Source organism: Pelodiscus sinensis, chromosome 8 (assembly GCF_052426305.1).
Source record: "Pelodiscus sinensis isolate ZL-2025 chromosome 8, ASM5242630v1, whole genome shotgun sequence".
NCBI lineage: Eukaryota > Metazoa > Chordata > Testudines > Trionychidae > Pelodiscus > Pelodiscus sinensis.
Genome location: NC_143059.1, coordinates 69,923,359 through 69,942,236, shown reverse-complemented (window position 1 = coordinate 69,942,236; position 18,878 = coordinate 69,923,359). Strand labels below are relative to the sequence as shown.

Sequence of the window (18,878 nt, the reverse complement as noted above, 5' to 3'; positions counted from 1 at the left end):
TTAAGTGTAGACAAGCCATCTGCAGTGTTGGGCAAATTACACTGAACATTAGAAAAATCATCTTTGGATTTGTAAATTCACTACATGGGATGTAACCACAGAGAAGACAAATACTTGACCCCATGGGTGTGTCTACACTACATGGATCCGTTGATGGAGCCATGTAGTCTAGACACACTCCATATGAGGGTTTGTTGCAGACCAGTCTGTGACCAAATCTGTACTTTTAAAATACAAGCATTCTACTTTACTAAATGATCTTTGCCAGCAAGAAACTGTCCAAACAGGGTAATTGCATGTAACAGCATTGCCCTATCAATATTCCTTAGTCCTCTTATGGTGGAGCCAGTTGCAAGAGTGGGTAGATCGCCTCATCTTCACATGCTTTCGGTCCTGGGCCTCTTACCAAATCTGTCCTTTCACATCCATTATTGTGGTGATTGTAATCTGGACACCTAAGCACTAGGAAATTACATCACAAATTCAAGATACATAATTCAATCGGCAGTTAAAGTTCTTATTGGTTACTAGCTGGAGTTACCTGGCATTGCTCGGGAAAGTGGAAGAACTGAGAGGAGGGAGGGGGAAGGGAGCCGCGCGACTGCCGCCAGCACCCAAGCCCGCCCTCTGCTTCCTTGTCCCTCTGCCGGCCTTGGTGAGTGATTGTCCCCACCGCCTCCCTTGGGAAGCCGCATCTCCCCGCACTGCCAAGCTCTGTGCAGCCCTGGAGAGAGGCGTTGGTCTCTCATCTCTTTCCTCCCACAGTACCTTAAAACCTTCTCCTGGATAAAAGATTATCCTATGCAAAGTTTGATTGTGGTAGCTCTTATAGTGTCCAAATTATTAGCACACAAACATACAGACATTCTCCTTTATATATTAGATGATTTAAAGGGCTGCAATTAATCCTAATTGGATCCATATAGTCTTAATCTTTGTAAACTGATATATGTCAAAAAGCTCTTTATAATTTTCTTTTAATCTGGAGGGTGTGTTACTTACTTTGACCTGAGATGATGTTCCTGATCGTTCCTTTCAATATTCCAGATAGTAAGGGAGTTTTCATTGGACAAACAAAGTTGGTGCCAGTTCATGGGGTTAAAGCTCAGAGAGGTCACTTCTACACCAGGTTGAGATTTACTGCACAACAGGATATTTTCTTGCCAGTCCCTTCAAAAGATAAAATTTAAAAATTGACACCGAGGGCAGTAGTTGATGCTCCGCTCCTCTCAGGCGTCTTGCACCTGATCACACACAAGCACTTTCTACTGCCAGTCAGGTTAATTCCTCTTGGCGGGAATGATAAAGGAAGCTGGATAATCAGCCATAAGTAAAACAAATATTCTTTAGGGCTGACATTGCTACTGAGAGCAAACGTTGCAATAATATGCAAAACAAACATGTCCGCAAGTGCTGCTGTGCCTCCAAAGCAGCACTGTTTTGTGGACAGGGCACGAAGCTGGGAGTCGTTTGTTAATTTCCTGAATAACACATTTGACGCCAAAGCTGCTCCTACCAATTTGCAAACTACACAGCTGTGTAGGGTACCATGAGATTCAGGACACCAAATTGCCCCAAATTTCATGGCGCCCTTGGCAGCTGCATGCTGCAGTATGTGGCGCTGCAGGCTCTGGCAGCCGGCCCCATCTCTAGGTCTACATCTCCATGGGCTGTGCCCAGCAAAGCCATCCCTACGTGGTGTGGGTCCCGGGAGAACCCCCCTGCTCTGCCCCTGCTTCACCCTTGCTCCCACTCTACCGCTTCCCCTAAGTCTCTATCTTGCTCACACTCTACCCCTTCTCCTAAACTCTCAGCCCTGCTCCACCCCACCCTGGCTCTTCCTGCCTCTGCTCCATCTCCAGCCCACCTTTATTCCACTAGGCGAGATTGCCTGGGGGATTGGTGTTGGCCTGCTGGCTTCCAGCCACATCGCTCTGCTTCCTGCTGCCAGTGAGTATGAGGATGGTTCCACCCCTTCCTCCAAACTCCTTCCCCCAAGCAATGCAGCTGGGAGTCAGGGGAGCAGAGTGGACTGTGGTCAAGTTGCTCTGCTTCCTACTGCTACGGGTGAGCTTAGAGGAAGGCCTGACCCCTGCTACCTCCCTATCTAGCTGCCCTGTTCTCATTCCCCACAGCTCCTTCCCCCGTGACCCCACAGCTCTTGAGCGCAGCCTCACTTGTAGAGGAGAGGGGCTGTGGAGGGCACCAGAACTTCTAGGGACTGCCCTGTTTGCTGCTAACTTCTTAGAAATCTTTGCAATTTAAAAATGTATTGGTCAACATGTAACTTGAAATTGGAGTTGGAATTTCAGCCTTGTTATGTACCACTAAGGTTAGAGTGAAGATCTCTAGCATGTAGGTGCTACTTCAAATGAGTTTAATATAATCCTGTTGGTCTAGCTTGTAACAAATTCATTTATAGATATTGATCAGGATGCAAGAAAATTATTAACATTAATATCAGATGGAAAAAAGAAAACATGATTTAAGAGGTGTACTTTATCTTGATACACTAGTATTAACACATGTTCAGTAGCTTCCATTAATATTAAAGGAAATTACAAGGTGAAATTCTGGCATGAAAAGATGTTAGTATAGTGCTCTCTCTAAAGATCTGTCAGGGTGCTCCAATACATAGCAAGCTGTGCCAAGATTCTTTTGTAGTAGCTAATTTACTAAGGTACAATGTGATATGGTGCATGTGTCTGGCACTGAGTCATTGCTTTGAACAGAAGAAAGATCTAGGGATAAAATGTCTCCCACGAAAAGCAGCTTTTCATTATCAATAAGCTTCCTATACTTCACGTCCAAGCAATCTTATTAACATCTTTTACCTGCACGTAGCAAACATTTTGAAGTTTGCAATACATATAGACATTGCACAAACATCATGCTGAAATTGCAGCACACTACTAAAATATTCTGCTCTATTTTATCCTGTAAAATATTACTTCTATGTATTCAAAGTAGAAAGAATTCACATTGATGGATAAATTAGACTGCATAGATGAAGGCCCGGATTGTGCAATGAAATTCACACAGCACACAGGTAATTGAGTGGAGCTCATTGCCGGATCAAGGCCTACTATTATAACAACATTCTGGGATATTTTTTATTAAATTGTTTCAGACTTAAATTGTCGGTCAAATTCATTCGGGGGTCACTTTGCTGGTTAAATAATCTTAAAGCAGATGGCCTTAGGAAGTTCCATTACTTGGAAAAGTTCCAGCATTTCCAGTGGAAATGCCTATCCTTATAGATACAGAATCTCTCTAGGACTAGCATAATCTTTCAAACTGATGGAACTTCTAAAGTGCAGACAAGGCATAAACTCAGCCAAACATGTTAATTTTGTTGTGAATGATCATCGTTCATGCCTTTTAGAAAGTAAGCTCTTCTCGATAGAAAGTCTGTTGACTGACTGGTATGCTTTATCTGTTGTAAAGTACATTTAAGCCTAAATCCTGAGATGAAGTGCACAGCTAGAGTATGTAGTGAACGCTGTTGTTCTCTCCTGGGGACTGAGAAGAGAATTACAGAAACTAAGAGTTGGAAGAGACCTCAGGAGGTCATCTAGTCCATCCCACTGCTCAAAGCAGGACCAACCCCAACTAAATCATCCCAGCCAGGACTTTGTCAAGCCTGACCTTAAAAATATCTATGAATCATAGAGCTGAAAGAGACCTCAGGAGGTCATCAAGTCCAGCCCCCTGCTCTAGGCAGGACCAATCCCAACTATATCAACACAGCCAGGGCTTTGTCAAGCCGAGACTTAAACACCTCTAGGGATGGAGATTCCACCACTCCCTAGGCAACCCCTTTCAGTGCTTCACTAGTGAAATAGTGCAATCCATCCCATCATCCAGATCATTAATGAAGATGTTGAACAACACTGGCCCCAGGACCAACCCCGCAGCACTCCAATACATACTTCTTAACTGGCTGGCAAGAATACTGTAGAAGATTATACAAAACCTTTGCTAGAGTCAAGGTATATTGTGTATCAACCACTTTCCCCATATCCACATAGCCAGTTATCTCATCATAGAAGGCAATTAGATTGGTCAGGCATGACTTGCCCTGAGTGAATCCATGTTGACTGTTCCTGCTTTCCTCTCCTCCAAGTGTTTCAAAGTGGATTCAAAAGATTTTTCATTATCGTTATAATTAATTATTACTGCAGGGGGTTGGGTGTGGCAGCTCTTGAGTATAATCCCAGACACTTGGAAAGTTGAGGCTGGCTGATTGCTCACAGCTATAATGAGTTATACTCGTCAGGTATCCGGTGCCACTGACAGCCTGCCCAGTTAGGGAGCCGAAAGCCTAGCTGGAACAACACAAATGATATCTTGAGATGGGTGCTCTCTCTGGGAGGACTGCTGTTCTCAGCTGGAAGTTAAGACAAGGGTGGTGGTGCTTTAAGATGAGAGAAACTGGGAATTCTCAGGGATGTGATTGGCAGGGCCGCAGGACACCCTAAAATTTGGGGCACCATCGGGACAGCAGGTAAAAGTAGGTTGGTTTCCACAGGTACATGTGTGGGAGCTGATCCACTCCCACTGTCCATGTGTATATGGGGAGAGTGGTGTTCTGGATTGCTGCCACAGGCCGCCCGAGCCCAGGGCTGCAGATGGAATGGCTGAGCCCCTGGGCAAAGTGGCGGGGGGAGAGGGGGCATCTCCAGTACCCAGAACGGTGGGGCTTTGGGTGGAAGGCACAGGGTTGGTGGCTAGTCTCTCCCAGCCATACCTTCAGCAATGCCTGGCTTGTGTTGCCCAGGGCTCCAGCAGTAATTTGAAGGGACTGGGGCTCTGGCCAGCATTGTGATATGGGAAGCTCTGGACCTTTTTAAATTGCTAGGCCCCAGGAATGCTGCCCCTTTTGCCCTATCCCTGGCCCTAAACCCAGCTTCTCACATATTAGAGGCTGAAACACTGATTTACAGCAAGCTGCGGAGCCAAGTGACAGCCTTCGCAGCAGCTAGGTGAGGCATTTAACCCCTTTCTCTGCTGGACTCTCCCAAACAATGCCCTATGGGGACGGGGAGAGTGCAAAGGGCTCTGGGCAGGGAGCGGAAACAAATCGCTTGGGGGATGTGGGGCGGGAGGGTTGCCTAGGGCCCCATAAATTCTAAGGATAGCCCTGTTGATAGGAGTGCTGAAGCTTCTTAAGGGAAAACTAATATATAGCCTTTACATAGCACTTTTTATCCCCAATCTGCTTTACGAATTTTAACTAATGAATACTCATATGAGCTCCATGAAGTAATTAAGATTCATTATCCTTATTTTACAGAGGAAATGACTGAGTGGGGACATTAACATGGCAGGCCCAGGACCCTCAAGGGAGCCAGTGTCAGCATTAAAAGTCAGCAGTTCCTGACTATAAGTCCTGTGCCCTGGCTAGCAAGCAACTTTCTTTCACAATTACCACTGAAGTCAGCTTCCAGGACTGTTCACATAATTAAGTGATGGAAATAGCTTATTTTCCTGGATGTCATAAATGCATCACAATGTAAAACCTTGAAGAGAACAGTCTGGAAGTCAGCTATGGCAAAATAACAATTAATTTTATATGGTGTTTTCCACACCGGCCAATGCAAGACAATTCTGGCAGAGAACGTTTGCAGGCAGTGGCAGATTAGAGAGGAAGGAGGAAGCGAAGGTGTCATTTGGACTTACTGGTTTCTCTTGACAAGTAAGTAACTGAAGCCCTGCTCAAGGAATGTACATACAAAAACCATGACCTAAGCTACTCAGTATTATAGGAAAACGTCTGATACTTACCATATGGAAAGAACAAATTCTGGAACTGAAGAGTAACTGGCCAGATAAGGACCCATGTAACTGAATGCAAGTAAAGAATAGTTCAGCTGAGCCTGCCCTAAAATATAAAATCAATAGCAAGGGTTTTAGTAAGCTTTAAACTTTGCTTTGGACAACCACAGGCCTGATGCTTTGCTCCATCCGTGATAATTCACTTTGATTTGGCCATATAAAGACAATTTTCGTTATGAGTTCTAAGAAACAAATTGGATGTAAAACTGCTTGTATAGATCTCTTCTAGCAATGGAATAGTCTTCACAGATATCACCCCTTCAATCCCAGGCAACACATGATTTTTTGTGTTGCCCCCTAGGTAACATGATTGCCCTCTAGGTAACATTCTCCTGGGCGGTTCCATCTAGTTGTATTAATATTTTGTGCTTTTATAGTAGGGATGTGAATGGTTAACCACCTCTGGATAAATGGTGGGGGCCTGGACTGGGTGTGCCTCAGGCAGGGGCGCTCCAGCCAGCCACAGCAGCCCCTGAAGAAATGCTGCTCTTTGCCTGCTGTTTTTGCATTTTAAAGAGTTAACTGACCCATCATATTTCTATAGTTTGAAAGAATCCATTATGTGGACAGAGAGGCTGGCATCAATCTTCTAGGGTATGTCTACACTAGAAAGTTAGTTCGAACTAACGGACGTTAGTTCGAACTAACTTTCCTATGCGCTACACTAGCGCTCCGCTAGTTCGAATTTGAATCGAACTAGCGGAGCGCTTAGTTCGAACTAGGTAAACCTCATTTTACGAGGACTAAGCCTAGTTCGAACTAGCTAGTTCGAACTAAGGGCTGTGTAGCCCTTTAGTTCGAACTAGTGGGAGGCTAGCCCTCCCCAGGTTTCCCTGGTGGCCACTCTGGCCAACACCAGGGAAACTCTATGCCCCCTCCCGGCCCCGGACCCCTTAAAGGGGCACGGGCTGGCTACGGTGCCCGTGCCAGGTGCAAGCCTGCCAGCACCCAGCTAGCAGACCCTGCACCTGGCACGGCACAGAGCCACCCACCCGATGCCCCCCAGCCCACCCCCTCTTGCCGGGACCAGGCTGGCGGCTCCCGGGAGCTTGCCCTGGACCGCAAGAGGCGGGCACCTTCCTGGGCTAGTGCGGACATCGTGGACCTCGTCCACGATCTCCGCACTAGGCACAGGAAAGTGGCCGTCTAGGGCAGGAGAGCTGCCAGCCTGGCCACCCAGGACCAGGTGTGCATGAAAATCAAGGGGGTCCACTGAGACCCCCGACACTGAGCCCTGAGCTTACAATGGCCGTACTGGGTCAGACCAAAGGTCCATCTAGCCCAGTAGCCTGTCTGCCGACAGAGGCCAACCCTAGGGACCCTGGAGGGGATGGACCGAAGACAATGACCAAGCCATTTGTCTCGTGCCATCCCTCTCCAGCCTTCCACAAACTTTGGGCAGGGACACCACTCCTACCCTCTGGCTAATAGGACTCCATGGACCCAACCTCCATCACTTTATCTCACTTCTCTTTCAACTCTGTTCTAGTTCTAGCCTTCACAGCCTCCTGCAGCAAGGAGTTCCACAGGTTAACTATTTGCTTTGTCAACAACAACTTTCTCTTACTAGTTTGAAGCCTGCTACCCATTCCTTTCCTTTGGTGTCCTCTAGTCCTTCTTTATGGGAACTCAGGAAGAACTTTTCTGAATGCACCCTCTCCACCCAACCCCTGCTTTGAGAGACCTCTATCCTGTCCCCCCTCCGTCTCCTCTTTTCTAAGCTGAACAGTCCCAGTCTCTGTAGCCTCTCTTCATCTGGGACCTGTTCCCAACCCCTGATCATGTTAGTTGCCCTCCCCTCTCCCAGCCTTTCTCTTCCCCTCTCCCACCTCCTTTTCCCAGTCTCCCCCAGTTTTTTTCAATAAAGACAGAGTCAATGTTGGAAGAAACGTTATCTTTATTTTGTACATCAATAAGAAGGGGGGATAGGGAAGGGCAAGTGGAAGGAGGTGAGGGAGGAATGGGGTACGAGCCCCCGATGGGGAGGACTGGGCTGGCTCTGCGGGCTTCTGGGGGTGGAAGCTCTCCTGCAGCCCCCCAATTACTCCCTCTCCCCAGATGGCAGCCTGCGGCAAGTGCAGCCGGGCTGATGGCCGAGTGCTGTGATGTGCCCAGTGTGGGCACTCAGGGCACTCCAAGCCAGAACTTCTTTGCAAGCGGGGCACCCCTTAGAACTGTGTGTTCGGGGTGGGGGTCGGGACCCTTTAAGCGCAGCCCTCGGCTAGCCTGAGACAGCATCTCCATGCTCTAAGTCCTCCTCTGATGCCCTGCCGGCACTGCTTCCGGCCATCCTTAAGCCCTGTTCAGAGTCCACTCAATGTGGACTTACTAGTTCGAACTAGCAAAACGCTAGTTCGAACTAGTTTTTAGTTCTAGATGCGTTAGTTCGAACTAGCTTAGTTCGAATTAACTAATTCGAACTAAGTTAGTTCGAACTAGCGCTGTAGTGTAGACGTACCCCTACTGATTAAACTTCATTCTTTAACTGATTAAATCAGCCCATGAGGTAGGATGCTCTGGAGTAATATACAGGCAGTCCCCGGGTTACATGGATCCGACTTACATCGGATCCCTACTTACAAACGGGGTGAGGCAACCCCGCACTAGCTGCTTCCCCCCAGCAGACCAGGGAGACGCGAAGCTAGCACCCCCCTCCCCCAGCAGACCAGGGAGACGCAGAGCGGCTTTTCTCAGCAGACACCTCAGCTTGAGAATAAAGGACTGAGGGAAGTGAGGTGTGGGAGAATAAAACTGAGCTCTGGAGAAATGTTTGGCTAGAGTTTCCCCTACAATATGTACCAGTTCCGACTTACATACAAATTCAACTTAAGAACAAACCTACAGTCCCTATCTTGTACGTAACCCAGGGACTGCCTGTATCCAGCAATAAAACAGGTAAGAAGAGAAGACAACTAGGTTTCTTTCTGTGGAGTCAGATATAGGAGGGCTTCTTATGAAACAGTCAGGAGAGGGCAACATTAAAAACCAACTTCTTCAAAAGCAAACACCCTAAAAAACCCAAATTCAATGAGAACTTCTTTGCTACTGAGAAAATTTTCTGCATGTTTGGCTACGTCTACACCGCCTCTTTTTAGCGGAAGAGGCAATGCAAATAAAGCGTTCATTAGCGACTTCTCGTGCTTCATTTGCATATTCGCTTCCGATGCTTTTTGAGGAAGAGGTTTTTGCACACAAAAAAAGCAGTGCAGATGGGTCTGTTTTGCGCAAAAAAAACCTTTTGCGCAAGAACATGTAAACCTCATTTTTTGAGAAATAAGGTTTCTTACGCAAAAGGGTAGTTTTGTGCAGAACGGACCCATCTATAGGGTTCTTGCACAAAAGGGAGTTTTTGTGCAAAACAGACCCATCTACACTGCTTTTTTTGCACAAAAACCTCTTTCACAAAAAGCATCAGAGGAGACTATGCAAATGAAGTGTGAAACATTGCATTGCCTCTTCCACAAAAAAGAGGCAGTGTAGATGTACTGCTTATGTGTCTTATTCCGAAGAGAGAGATGAATTAGTAATTCAAGATATTTTAATCAAGCTGCTAACATTGCTGACTCAGATTTCAGTAGGAACAGAGACTGACCCTATTGCAAAGATCCCATGGACTTCCTCAGGTGCAGCATTAGCCCTTCATAGTGCCCTCTCATTCAGCTCTTAGCTGTGCTTACAAATGTAATGGGTTTGTAGTGGATCTAAGGGCTACAGATCTGGGTCTTTATTTAAAAGCAGTACAAGGATCTTTATAGGACTCCCTGCATCTCTCCTGTCACTGCAAACCTTTCTGCTGTGTTGCTTTTGCCCTTCGCAAGATGGAGATTTAATATTTATTTTAAAAGAATAGAAACAAGGAAGGAAACCTCCATCCCTACCTTTTATTTCTGTCTGTTTAACCAGTCCTGGAAAAGCATAGATATAGATGACAGGATTTAGCTTCTGGTCTGAAAAAGCCACCACTTGACTGTTCCCATTCACAGCAAAAGCTCCCACGAGGCCATTCATACACTTCAGAAATGTCCTCTTCTGTGTTTCAATGTCCACGAAAAGGATGTAGTTGCCAGAAGGGTAACAGATAGTCTTGTTGTTGACAAAACCAACATTCCTGTTCGTGAATCCCTGAACCCATCTTTGGGGGAAAGTAAGTGAGCATTAAACACTGGACATAAACACATTTTACTTAAAATATAATGTGGAACAAAAGGATGGCAACAAATGGAAATTACTTTTGATCCAAGACCTGGGACTTGCTATATTCAGCCCTGGACCAGTTTCAAAAAATCACCACTGGGAGGGATGGGGAGCAGAGACGGTTTCAAGATCTAGCATCAAGAAGAATTAGCGCAGCACTTCTCAAAGCATGGGACATGTCCCATTTGGGGATGCACAAAGGACTAGGAAGAGGAGCTGGGACAGATGTCTATTTTTTTTCTCTAGTTCCAGATTTTACTTAAAAAAATCTGCCTGGTCCAAACACAGCTTTTGTAATCATGTCTGTTAAGGGTGTGGGTTTTTCTGGATATAGTTATAATGGAAAAACTGAAGAAGTGGGTTGAGCCCATGAAAGCTCATGATATCGCAGCGTTTCTTAAACTGTGTTCCACGGCACAGAGGCAGTCAGAGGTGTGCTGCAGAGAGAACAGAAAAAAATTCTGCTCCCCCACACCCTGCAGAGCCCGTAGACAGCTCCCTTCTCCCCAGCCGCAGGACAGCCCTCCCTGTCCCACGGGGCCTCCAGGGCTTCGCAGCCCCTCCTCCTCCATGTGTGCAGGCAGCTGCTTTTACAGCTGCCACTGCTGCTGGGAGGAGGAGGGGTGGCCAGAGCTGAGGAGTCACTCCCGGACCTTGCTGTTTTAAAACTGCCGCCTGTGGGGAACCAGGCTCAGGCTCAGGCTCAGGCTCTGGCTCAGGCTCTGCTGCCGCCCCCTACCTGGGGCACTCTCGGGATCTGCTGCCCCCTCCTTGGCGCATGCTCCTGCTCTGCTGCCCCCATGAGCTGCTGCTCTCTCTCCCTTGTGCCCCTCCCCTGCCTGCTGGGGAAGTGGCAGAGTTGGATGTGGCCGGGATGGTCGGGGTTTCTACTCTTCCCCCCACCCACCGTCCTGCCAACGGGAAGCCTGGCCTGGTGCTGCAGCTGCACTGGGTTCCCCGCTGCATGGGTGGGGGATGAGGGGGAAACTGAGCTCTCCATCCCTGTCCCTCCCCCCAGAAACAAGAGCATGCTCCCTGGAGGCTTTCCCTGCTACAGCAGGGTGCCAAGCCAGGCAAGCATCTAGGGTTGCCAGGTGTCCAGTATTCTACCGGACAGTCCGGTTTTTGAGGCCTCTGTCTGGTAAAAAAAATCCAGAAAATACCAGACATGTGCAATGTCTGGTATTTCCTGGATTTCTGGCTGGGCATGGGACGGAAGCCTGGCGGAGGGAGTGGCTGGGAGGCGGGGCGCGATCGGCGCTGGGAGCCCTGGCTGAGTCTGAAACCCTGTCCCTGCTCCTGAGCATGTGGTGGAGCTACAGCCGGACTCACTTGCACTTCTCCGGACCGTGCATGGGACTGACAGCGCCCCGGGATCTACACGTGTCTGGGTCAGTTCCACCTTACCCCCTCGCTTTCCCCGACTCTTCCCAACCAGCTCCACTGCCCCCGACCCACTCCCAGCCACTCCTGCTTCCTGCCGGCCGGTTCTTCTCCTCCCGATCTCCCCTGGCCAGCCACGCTACCTCCAACATCAAAAGCCTTTGTCGACCTCCCCGGTAAACCTCATCCCACAAGGCATAACGGGGCGGTCAACAAAGGCTTTTGATGTCGACCACTGAGCATCCAGACTACTGCGCTGTGCCAACAAACAGCTGATTGGCACAGCGCGGCAGCCATTTTGATGTAAATGAAGCTTCATTTTGCTATGTCTACAAAGCTCATCTAGCTATGCAGTGTAGACATAAGACACCACATTACTTGATCACCTTCTGTCTGCAAGCCCAGCTGGGTGGGGCCACAGCAGGGGGTATGGGTGAGGAGGAAGGAGAGGCTCCAGCTGTTAGTGCCTCACTATGCCCCAACCAGTTAGGTCAGTGGAAGCTCTCCTGGTGAGGACATGTCAGACGGGACATGCATCACTGCAGTAATTACTGCAACAGCTGTACATCAACCTAACTTCGGGTGACTTAATTGTGTAGTGGAGACAGGGCCATAGTCTTTTCTCTTATCGCTTCTAGTCATTTTTCTACTTCTGTTTTCTTTTTCTGTAGTGGTCTTTTCTTTCTTGGGTGGGGGGGGGGGCTCTCCTCGCATTCTCCACATGATAGCTTTCTTTTACACCGCTGGTGAGTGCTGCCAGAGTGTTCTTGCTGCACGAGAGGTTTGGGGTTTGTGTGTTCATTTGTGCTTTCTTGAGGGATGAGCATATGTTTACTGAAGAGCTAAGCACCCTGGCAACAGAGATGATAAATTAAGCTGGTGAACTTCTGTCCGAGCCCTCGAAGGCTATGTCTACGTAACAGCATTATTTTGGAATAACGGATGTTATTCTGAAATAACATAGTCTGCGACTATACCACAAGCAGTTATTTTGACATAATGTCAAAATAATGTCGAGCTGGAAGACTTCTTACTCAGACTCCTGTAACTCTCATTTTATGAGGAATAAGGGAAGTCAGAGGAAGAGTGCTCTTTCTTGGATTGCCAGCTGTGTAGACAGTGCCAAAAGCTGAAAAAACCTATTTCGACTTAAGCTACGCAACTGACGGAGCTCAAATTGTGTAGGTTATTTCGGCTTTAGCTGTGTAAACGTGCCCTAAATGTGCCCCAGATTTACGGCCAGCCTGCACATGTTGGCAGACCTGTATGAATGTTCAGAGGACTAGTAACTCACTTTTACCCAGCACAGATTTAGGACCAGTATTGTAAAAAGCATTTTTTTATGTGCATACACTGAAAAAACGTCTCTGAAACATATATGCACAAAGTTATTATGATGGTCATGCAATTTATGCTTATAAAACATACATGTATCGCTTCACAATCAAAATCAGTCTGCAAGCTGAAAATTCAAGTCACAATCTGCAAACAAACTCAATTTCTCTGGAGGGAATCACAAAGCTGGTCAGAAATTTTCAGATGGAACAGTTTTGTCAGAAAATGCAGATTCAGCAAAAGCAAAACATTTCATGGTCACATGCTGATTGATTTTAAAAAATGGAATGGATGGTTTTTATAAGGTCCTTCTGTTTTGACCTTTTCGGGACAGAACATTTTTATGTTCCATTGCAAAACTACTGCTCATTTGATTTTTATGATATAATAAATATGCTAATTATATTTTCTAAAAAGTTATTTCACAGACATTTTCAAAAAATTGTTTTCATTTCAATTCAGAATCGGAAATGTTTTCAGAATCACAGAATTCTCTGAAATGCAAAATCTTGTTTTCACCAAGCTCTAGAGGTCACCTCAAATTTCAGGACTATATAGCACTTTAAAGACTAACAAGATGGTTTATTAGATGATGAGCTTTTGTGGGCCAGACCCACTTCCTCAGATCAAATAGTGGAAGAAAATAGTCACAACCATATATACCAAAGGATGCAATTAAAAAAAATGAGCACATATGAAAAGGACAAATCACATTTCAGAACAGAAGGGGGATGCACGGGGGGGGGGGGGGGGGGGGAAAGGAAGGTAAATGTCTGTGAGTTAATGATATTAGAGGTGGGGAAAGGTAGATGTCTGTGAGCTAATGGTATTAGAGGTGATAATTGGGGAAGCTATCTTTGTAATGGGTAAGGTAGTTGGGGTCTTTGTTCAGCCCCCTGCGGACCTCAAATTTCTTGAGTGATCTCTTTAAACTGAACATAACTGCATTGGCTAGCTTCAGAGACCCAGGAAAGATTTGGAATTGGGGCACATTAAGGTTAATGGGCGCTGGGCACATGAGGTGAATGGGGACTGAAGGCAGCACACATGGGGTTGATAAAGGGATGAGGCACATGGACATTGGAGTAAAGGGCGGTGCTGAAGATGGGACTAATGGGGGGCTGAGGATCTTGGAGTTAGGGCGTGGGGTATATGGAATTAGGGGCAGGGCAAGGCAGCTCAAGGAGACACATGCGGTGAAGAGGGCGGGGTATATGGGATTAAAGGATGGGGCAAGGAGGCTCAAGGAGGCACATAGGGTTGAGAGTGGGGTATATGGGATTATGGGGGTGGGCAAGGCAGCTCAGAGAGACATGCGGTTAAGGGGGCGGGGTATATGGAATTAGGGGCAGGACAAGGCTCCTTAGGGAGGCACATCGGGTTAGGGGGTGAGGTCTATGGAATTAGGGGGTGTGACAAGGCAGCTCAGGGAGGCATAAGGGGTTAAGGGGGCAGGGTATATGGGATTGCAGAGCAAAGTAGCTCAGGGAGGCAAATGGGGGTAAAGGGGCGGAGCATATGGAATTGGGGTGGGGCAAGGAAGCTCAGGGAGGTGGGGGGTATATGGGATTAAGGGGCGGGGTCTATAGAATTAGGGCGAGGCAAGGCAGCTCAGGGAGGTATACTATGGGGCAGAGGGCAGGGCATATGGGATTAAGGGGCGGGGTCTATGGAATTAGGGCGGGGCAAAGAGGCTCCGGGAGGTATTACATGGGATAGGGGCGGGGCTATGGGGTTAAGGGGCGGGGCAAGGCGGCTCCGGGAGGTATGACATGGGGTAGGGGCGGGGCTATGGGGCTAAGGGGCGGGGCAAGGCGGCTCCGGGAGGTATGACATGGGGTAGGGGCGGGGCTATGGGGCTAAGGGGCGTGGCTAAGGGGCGGGGCGAGGCGGCTCCGGGAGGTATGACATGGGGTAGGGGCGGGGCTATGGGGCTAAGGGGCGTGGCTAAGGGGCGGGGCGAGGCGGCTCCGGGAGGTATGACATGGGGTAGGGGCGGGGCTATGGGGCTAAGGGGCGTGGCTAAGGGGCGGGGCGAGGCGGCTCCGGGAGGTATGACATGGGGTAGGGGCGGGGCTATGGGGCTAAGGGGCGTGGCTAAGGGGCGGGGCGAGGCGGCTCCGGGAGGTATGACATGGGGTAGGGGCGGGGCTTTGGGGCTAAGGGGCGTGGCTAAGGGGCGGGGCGAGGCGGCTCCGGGAGGTATGACATGGGGTAGGGGCGGGGCTATGGGGCTAAGGAGGGGCACAGGCAGAGGGGGGCGAGGGACGCGCGGCCTCCCCCACCTCACTTCCAGGTCGGCTTCCCAGGCGCGGCGGCGGCCGCTGTCGCTGTCGCTGTCACTCTCCTCCTCCGACTCCATAGTCACCCCCCGCCGGCAGCAGCTCCGCGGCCGCACCGTTTACATCGGTCTCCTAGGAACGAACAACAGCCTCTGCCATTGGCTGTTGCCGGCGCTCCCCCCCACCCCCGCCGTACACCAGCGTCCGAACGTGCAGCGGATTGGTTGTCGCCGGCAGCGAGCGTTCAGCCAATGAGCGGCGGGCTGGCTGTCCGGGGAGCGCGCGGTTGCCACGTGCCCCTCCAGCCAACACTCCAAGTGGGAGCAAGGGCTGGGCTCCAGGGAGGGACAGGGCGAGGGTGAGCCTGCTGCAGGCATGCGCTGGGGTGTGTGAGCTCAGTGCACCTGGTTTGAGCATTGGCTTGCTAAACGCAGGGTTGTGAGTTCGCTCCTTGTGGAGGTGATTTGGGGCAAAAATTTGTCAGGGATGGTACTTGGTCCTGCTGTGAAGGCAGGGGACTGGACTCAATGACCAAGGTCCCTGCCAGCTCTAGGAGAGAGGCAATCTTTATAAATTGTGAAGAGTGGTCCTGCCTTTCTCTCTCTCTCATATGAGCACAACAAGGAGTCCCTGGACCCTGGCACTTGAAAGGCTAACCCATTGATTAGGACCAAAATGAATATTTTGTATTGCGTTCTGAAGTGGTGACCCCCTGTGGTCATTCTTATTTCTTATAAAAGCATCCCACCATCCAGATCCAATTCTGTTGCAGGACTCGGAAATCTTCTGGTCAACAGTTTAACTGCTCCTAAGAAACAGTGGTGTCCTGGGAAGCTATAGCCACAGAAGGAGTTGCAATAAAGGATAACAGGGACCCGTCCTGAGGACCACTCTGAATATCCAGACAGAGACCTGTGAACTGGAGTTAATTCAGTAGGAACAGAGAGCAGAGCACTGGGGTTATGTGATCAGGGTTGCTAAACAGAGAAGTTATCGTATTATGTACCAGATGGAACTATTTCAGGATGTGCCACACCAATCTGAGATATGAGTCAGCTTAGATGTCAGAAATATTCTTTTGCCTCCCATAGTGAAAAGTAATCTGAATGGATGGTTATTGCAAAGTCATGGTGAGCTATACATTTATATGTGTACGGTCCAAACGCCAGAATTCATCATTATCCAGACTAGACATTTGATCTGAATTCTGTCCCACACTTGCCATGGACTCAGAGCGCTCCTGCCCAACTGTAGACTGATTCTTTATGTTGCTCTGTATGTAGGTGAGCCCTTTATATATAATACAATATTCTGCATTTTTATGGCCCTTTCATCCTACAGTGTTTTAAAACATTATGCACAGCACTGCTGAAATGGAGTGGTCTTTGTGGTCGAGGGCACCCACAAAGAGCACAGAGGACACTGCACAACAGTGGAGGACAGACAATGGACATTTTAGCCAAGGACAATAGGACAGAGTTGTACCTTGCCAATACTGCCATGATATTGCCCATACAGATCACTCAGTAAATTGCATAATACCTAGGCAGGATGAGGAGCTTTGTTCATACTAATGAGACTGGATGCCAGGATTCCAGGGAGTTGTCTTTATGTTCAGACCTGAGGCTAAGATAGAACCTCTCTAGTCCTCTGGACCTGATTGGTGCCAAATCAGAGAATCTGCCAAACCACGGGAGGTTAATATCATAGGAAGTGGATCTCTTTTTATTTTGCTGAGGAGAATAAATGGAACAGCACTTGCAGTGCTCCTTACCAATGTATGACTATCCTGATACACCCTATATACTTCTACACCTAGCCAAAGGTTATCATCTCTCTGTGTAATAAAGTATTAGTGTTGTTACACAATTTTACTATATTGACACAAGGAAATAAGTAGATAAAAACATGCTTATGTTTAGCAGCATCACCAACACTTCCACTGCTTACTGGGCTCTTAGAAGACATTTCGAGGTAAATTAGAGAGAACATTGGGAGCTAGGACTGGTGGCTGTAAACAAACTTTATGGGGCTGTGGGAAACTTGGCCACACTCATAAGTAGACATCTGGCTGACCAAAATCATGCTGCTGGACCACAAATGTTGCCAGATGAGAGTGGTGGACTAGAGAGATTTAACCTGTACTTCCGTAACCAAAGAGGATAGGACTGTTCCTTATTTAAACCTCGCCCTAAGTCAGAAGTACATCTGATAAATAAGGGCACTCAGAGCAAAACAGAAATATTTCCTAAGAAATTATTGATTTTGGTAGGTGGGGCATTATGTGTTTAAGACTTTCTGGAGTAAGTAGCAATCACAGCAAAGGGTGGTACAAGAAACTGCAGAGGCATGGATTATGTTTGTCCAGTGCACTAACCGCTTAGGCAGTACACACACTCCCTCATAGACACATGCCACTCCCTGGAGCAAAGTTAGATAACCAAACAGCAACAATGACTTAGCAAAAATTCAGGCCCTGGGCTCAGTGCCAACCTTAGGGTTCAAACTATTGAAACCATTGTGCTGAAAGGTGTAACCTAATGTTGTTATCAGATATTGATCACCTCACTACTGTCTCTCATGCTCTTTGGCCACAGAAGAGGTGAGATATTGATCCTCAAGCAATAACTAAGGGGCAAATCTACAGTCAATGGCAAAATAAAACAAGAGTTTTGGCAGTCTGTGAACTAGACTCTGTCAAATAGGCACAGCCTTGCAAGGTCACAGTACCCCAGGATGAGGGATTTCACCTTGTGCCTCATTTTATCATGAGAAACACCCTTCTAGTTGGCCCTTGCCTAAGTAATATTGGGTGGAAGGCTCTTTATGTCCTCCTTTAACTCTATTTTGCACTCACATAAGGGGCAGTTACACTCTGGCTGCAAATGACTTTACCCTGACAGGGTAGGAAAAATTTGACTACTTCTGTGTTCCCCTGGGGACTTGGGATCACGCGATGCTGCCTTGTCTTTCTCTACCCTTTCCCCCTCCATAGTTTGTGCACATTCAAGTCCTAGGCTGTGTCTACATTGGTGCGATCTTGCGCCAAAGTGGCCGCTCTTGTGCAAAAACTTGCTGCCTGTCTACACTGGCCGTGTGTTCTTGAGCAAGTACACTGATGTTCTACTGTATAAAATCAGGGCTTCTTGCACAAGAACTCTGATGCTCCCGCTCAGGAATAAGCCCTCTTGCGCAACTGTTCTTGTGCAAGAGGCTGGTGTAGACAGGCAACATGAATTTCTTGCGCAAGAAAGCCCTATGGTTAAAATGGCCATCCGAGCTTTCTTGCCCAAGAGAGCATTTACACTGGCATGGATGCTCTTGCGCAAAAGCACATGCCAGTGTAGACGCTCTCTTCTGGAAGAGTTCTTGCACAAGATCATGCCAATGTAGACATAGCCCCCTACTGTGCTTTGGGTTTGTGTCAGGTGTATTCACCCACAATGTTCCTTCTAATTTTTTTCATCCACGTGTGGATTTTTTTCCATCCATGTGCAGAATACACTTTTTGGCTATGTCTACACTCACGGCTTCTTGCACAAGAACATCTTGCGCCAGGGTTCTTGTGCAAGAAGTCTTACGCAAGAAAACGTCCACACTGCTTTTGCGCAAGAACTCCCATGGCAGTGCGGACGCTCTCTTGCGCAAGAAAGCTCCGACGGCCATTTTAGCCATAGGGCTTTCTTGCGCAAGAAATCCCTGCCGAGCGTCCACACTGCCCTCTTGCGCAAGAGCTCCTGCGCCAGAGGGCTTACACCTGTTAAAAAAGAGCGTAGCTCTTACGCAAGGAGCCCTCTCTTACCACACCGTACTGTAAATTTCCTTGCGCAACAGCAGGCGGGCAGG

General features: G+C 48.1%; 1 protein-coding gene across 3 annotated transcripts in view; it reads right to left on the bottom strand.

Moving 5' to 3' along the window:
* CFAP43 (cilia and flagella associated protein 43) overlaps window positions 1-15,185 on the bottom strand; it is a 91,371-nt gene extending 76,186 nt beyond the window's left edge. For all 3 annotated transcript variants that reach the window (XM_075935526.2, XM_075935527.2, XM_075935528.2), the window contains exons 1-4: window positions 15,036-15,185; window positions 9,717-9,970; window positions 5,788-5,884; window positions 1,003-1,170 (exon numbers count right to left, since the gene is read on the bottom strand). In XM_075935526.2, coding sequence (XP_075791641.2) covers window positions 1,003-1,170; window positions 5,788-5,884; window positions 9,717-9,970; window positions 15,036-15,112 — 596 coding nt within the window. In that variant the 5' untranslated portion in view covers window positions 15,113-15,185. The remainder of the gene's footprint in view (window positions 1-1,002; window positions 1,171-5,787; window positions 5,885-9,716; window positions 9,971-15,035) is intronic.
* Between the last annotated feature and the right edge of the window lie 3,693 nt (window positions 15,186-18,878).